Here is a 4824-nt window from a genome sequence, read left to right as displayed (position 1 = left end):
CGACGCACCTGCATCCTATCCGGCCTTCACACGCGACGCCCGTGTGAAAGAGGCCTGACGCTGGGTTCACACCTGAGCGTTTTACAGCGCGTTCCTACGCGCTGTAAAACGCACAACAGGCAAGAACCAATGATTCCCTATGGGAATGGTTCTCACCTGGGCGTTTTACAGCGCGTACGATCGCGCTGTAAAACGCCCGACGCTCAAACAAGTGCTTGAGCTTTTTTTTTGGGCGTTTGTCGCGCGTTCCCGCACATAGAAATTCGGGAACGCGCGACAATGTGTGAACGCCAGTCTCTGTATGCGCGATTGTAAACGCCCGTACAATCGCGCATACAGAGCGCTCGTTTCCGAACGCTCAGGTCTGAACCCAGCGTTAGAGTTCAGATGTTCTCCAAAATGGCACAGGGGGCGCACCCGCTAGCGTAGTGGCAGTGGCCTGCCTCGCCCTGGAGGTGGTCAGTCTACCCTGATGACACAGTTATGACCTAGCTGCTTAAAGGGGCTGTCCAGGACTTGTGGCAATGCTTTTTTCAAATTCTGGACAGCCCCTTTAAAGGGGGTTTTGCAGTGAAACATGGCTATTTGCTGCCAGACTACTCATGCTCCTAGTGGCTGCAATACTACTTGGAACCTGGGGGTAGGTGTGGCGCTGTTTTGGAAGAAAGCAGCCATGTTTCTCTAATGGTGGAAACAGGTTGAGCCGCCAGCAGACGCCTACCGCGCTTCTTGGGAAAGGGGCAGACCTGACGGGGTCGCACGTCTTATATCACACTCTTCAGCCCCTGGAACATTCCTTTTGTGATATTACAAGAAATTGTGGCGTGTGATTGTTCCATAGTATATAACGCATGCCGCCCTGGACAGCCTGGGGGCGCTGTCACCTAATGCAGAGGCCACAGGAGGCTCTCTCCATGTACATACTGCGCTCCATGGCGCCATTTGAGGACCAGTTTACAGTGACTTCGCGTTTAATCCCTCGGATGACACCGGCCCCATCCCAGGATCATATAAAAGTGGGAGTGAGGAGAGATGACTGGTAATCGCAGGGTGTGGGTCCCCACCACGTGGCACCAGATGGCCGCGGCGTGCACCTTTCACGAGTGGGCGTCACCATAGCCGAGGTAAATTTATCAGCCGAGACATAACCTATGACAGTCAGCTGCAGCAAAACTACAGTGCCCAGCATCCCTGCTGTCGGGACATACTGAGAGCTGTGGTTCTGCAAGAGCCACAACGTGGAACCCAATGACCTAGACCAGGCATGGCCAACCTGCAGCCCTCCAGCTGTTGTAAAACTACAACTCCCACCATGCCCTGCTGTAGGCTGATAGCTGTAGACTGTCCGGGCATGATGGGAGTTGTAGTTTAGCAACAGCTGGAGAGCCTCAGGTTGGCCATTCCTGACCTAGATAGACCAATAAACAGCGCCACCTTAAGGCCTCATGCAAACGGCCGTACGGCGGGTCGGCAATTCACGACTGCTGGCCGTGTGCACCCCGCATCACGGATGCGGACCCATTCACTTGAATGGGTCTGCAATTCCGGAGATGCGGAACGGGGGTCACGGAACGGAACATCGAAAGCACTATGGAGTGCTTCCGTGGCGTTTCTTTCCGTTGTTCCGTACCGCAGAAAAATAGGACAGGTCTGACCACGGACCCATTCAAGTTGAATGGGTCCGGCCCGCTGCACGGATATTGCCCGTGCATTGGGGACCGCAATTGCGTGCAGTCCCCAATGCATGGAATGGCCGCACAACAGCTGTGTGCGTGAGGGACCTGCAGCCCCCTGTTACTTAGGTGCCACCTTAAGACCCCAGCATACGGCAAGATAGATACCTGTTATCAGGCGTTTCAGGGCTGACTATAGTTTATGAACATGAGGTAAGTGAACCGAAGGGCGGAAACCTCCCCTCCTCCATAATCACTACTTTGTGGCGTCCCTCCAGTGCAGAGGCATGTGCAACTAAGATTAGTGTTACTGGCCCTTTAAAATGTATTATCCTGGTGAGGAAGGAGATGATCCAAGATAATTTTCATCTAAGCATTAAAATTTTATTGCCTAGGCGAAACCAGTTATTAGACCTAGAAATTAATATAATTGCTCTAATGAGGTTCTTCCAGTGCACTACAACTCCCAACATACTAACTACCTCTACCCAAATCTAGTCTGTCTTTTTACAGCATCAGTTCCACGTGTGGCCAGCAGGTGGCGCTGTATGCCAGCTCTGCTGGATTCAGGCAGATAGTCATCTAATGCAATGTATTGTGAAAGCTGCTGCAGCACCTCTTGGTTCAGGCTATGCGATTTCTATAGATTCTTGCCAGGGAAATTATTTAGCGTGCATTAACTAATACTCTCAGCAAAGTCCCTAATGTTTGAGGCATGATGGGAGTTCTAGTTCTGTGATACTAGCCATGATCTTAATAGAACAAGACACAAATAGAAGTTTTCAAAGTTTTCATTTTTGTTTATTAGGTAAAAAAAGACATAAAACAGACAATGAAATATGTGACCAGGTATAAACGAGTGGATTTGTTCAGATCCAAGTACAATACTCCAGAGACGTGCCGAAGCACAATGTAAACAGTCACCACGGGTCCTCGCACCCTACAGTCCGCTGGTTTCCCTTTAACACCTCCTCCACACACACACTATACAAGTCCAGATGGTGGGGAGGGGACGGACGGAGTACTACAACTCCCTCAGAACTCGACCGACCTCCGCCAAGTCCTATAAACACCTCTCACTGCTGCTTCTTGGTTTGAGACAGACATGTTGTCACACTGTCCAGTGTCAGCAAAGTTGGCCACCACGTTCTACTCGGCAACTTCGATGGCCCGACCAGAAGGCATGGGGGAGCAAAACGATTCCCCTCTACGGACACGCCTCCACGGCTCGGCTTTTTTTTGTCGAAAATGCCCAGATCTTTTGTTTCTCTATGTATATATTTATAAAGCCCTCTTGGCTGGCGGATTGGTCAACCCTAGCTGATGACACAACGTTCCTTGTCCTTACTCTGGCCACCACCAATGGCTTTTTCTCTGATGTACATTAAGTCACTATGGATGCTGGGTCTACGGGCAAATGGCGCTACAATGCCATAGGCGTCTCCGTCTTCCTTCACTTTCTTCCCCTTGAAGGACTTTTTGTGCAAGATCTCACAGTACTGGACGGAGACCTTACGGTGGAGGTCGGGGCTCATCTCGCTAGGCAGCTTGGCCATGGTAAAGAGAGCCTGGAACATCTCATCCAGCTGGGAATTCTTCTTGGCAGAGACCTCAAAGTAAGAGCAATTATTGTCCTCTCCGACCAACTGCTCAATCTCATGAGCTTGGACCTCTCGGTAGAAATCTCGGTCGCCTTTGTTGCCACAGATGACCAGAGGAACATCAATGTTCTCCTTGGTCTTGTTCTTCAGACAGGACTTGGTCTCAATGATCTGTTGCTTCAAGCGTTGGACCTCCTCAAAGGAGTCTCGGTTGTCAAGGCTGAAGACCAAGATGAAGACATCACCTGGAGAGGGAAGAAGAAGTACACGTTAGTGGCTGAAGAGGACACTGAGGAGCTTTGCACATTAAAAGCTGAGGGGCTTAGGATTTAAGATACTAATGGAGACAGGACCCAGCAAGAAGCCCAACAAAGAGGCATTGACAACACATCTACAAGTCACCATCTACTGCAATGTGACTCACTGGTACTTGTAGTTCCACATCAGCTCTAGATCTATGTAATAAGTACCTACTTCTGGAAATTGAAGACTTATGCACTAATACTAGAGATATTTGAGGAAACTTCTGGGGCTTGTAGTATCTCAGCAACTTCAGTAGGTTACCAAAGTAACCTATAAAACTGATAATAATGGGAGTTGTATTTCCCAGATTAATAAATACAACACAAAGGACTATTTATGGGACTTGTAGCATCTCAATAACTTTAAAGCTATTCTATAAAGGTGGTAGTAATGGGAGATGTAGTCCTCACACAGCTCAGGAATTCTATAGTAGACCTCTATCAATCCATCTACGTGCCCAGCCATGCACTAGTACTCACCAGTAAGGATGGATAGTCTCCTCATGGCAGGGAAGGGATGGTTTCCCGAGGTGTCCAGGATGTCCAGCTGGTACACCTCCCCTCTGATGCTGTAGAACTTGCGGTGGAAGTCCTCTATGGTCGGGGTGTACTGCTCCTCAAAGCGGCCACTCAAAAAGCGGGAGACAATGGATGTCTTGCCCACCTTGGAGGAGCCGAGGATGACCATGCGGTAGCAGTTCTTGGCAGGGATGTTTAGCTCGGTCTCGTTGGGACACATCTTGATCATAGCTGTCAGTTTGCTTCTGACTGTGCACAGAGCTCCGGCGCTGAGCAGCATAGGGACCAGAGTACAAGAGAGAAGAGCTGCGAGTGAGGAGCTGTCCGGCCGCCGCCGCCGCTTATATACAGGGGCCGGGCACGCCCCCTGCTGCGTCACCGAGTCACTGCAGCCTGCTGGCCGGGACTGGCGGAGACGGGGCGCAGACTGCACAGAGCTGCACACAGGTACATACTGGTATATCTGCAGAGGGTACATATAGTATATCTATAGGAGGACACACAGGTATATACTGGTATATCTGCAGAGGGTACATATAGTATATCTATAGGAGGACACACAGGTGTATACTGGTATATCTGCAGAGGGTACATATAGTATATCTATAGGAGGACACACAGGTGTATACTGGTATATCTGCAGAGGGTACATATAGTATATCTATAGGAGGACACACAGGTGTATGGTATATCTGCAGAGGGTACATATAGTATATCTATAGGAGGACA

At 49.8% G+C, this 4824-nt stretch overlaps 1 protein-coding gene across 1 annotated transcript; it reads right to left on the bottom strand.

The window, feature by feature from the left end:
* Positions 1-2454: 2454 nt before the first annotated feature.
* Positions 2455-4402, bottom strand: RASD1 (ras related dexamethasone induced 1). Its single transcript, XM_044304244.1, has 2 exons — positions 4057-4402; positions 2455-3519 (listed from the first exon to the last, which is right to left on the bottom strand). The coding sequence occupies exons 1-2, from the start codon at positions 4373-4375 to the stop codon at positions 2990-2992; spliced, it is 849 nt and encodes a 282-aa protein (XP_044160179.1). The 5' UTR covers positions 4376-4402; the 3' UTR covers positions 2455-2989.
* Between the last annotated feature and the right edge of the window lie 422 nt (positions 4403-4824).

This window comes from Bufo gargarizans, chromosome 8 (genome assembly GCF_014858855.1).
Source record: "Bufo gargarizans isolate SCDJY-AF-19 chromosome 8, ASM1485885v1, whole genome shotgun sequence".
NCBI classification, from domain to species: Eukaryota; Metazoa; Chordata; class Amphibia; order Anura; family Bufonidae; genus Bufo; species Bufo gargarizans.
Note: the sequence above shows the minus strand (reverse complement) of the source record. Positions and strands in the feature narration are given on the sequence as shown.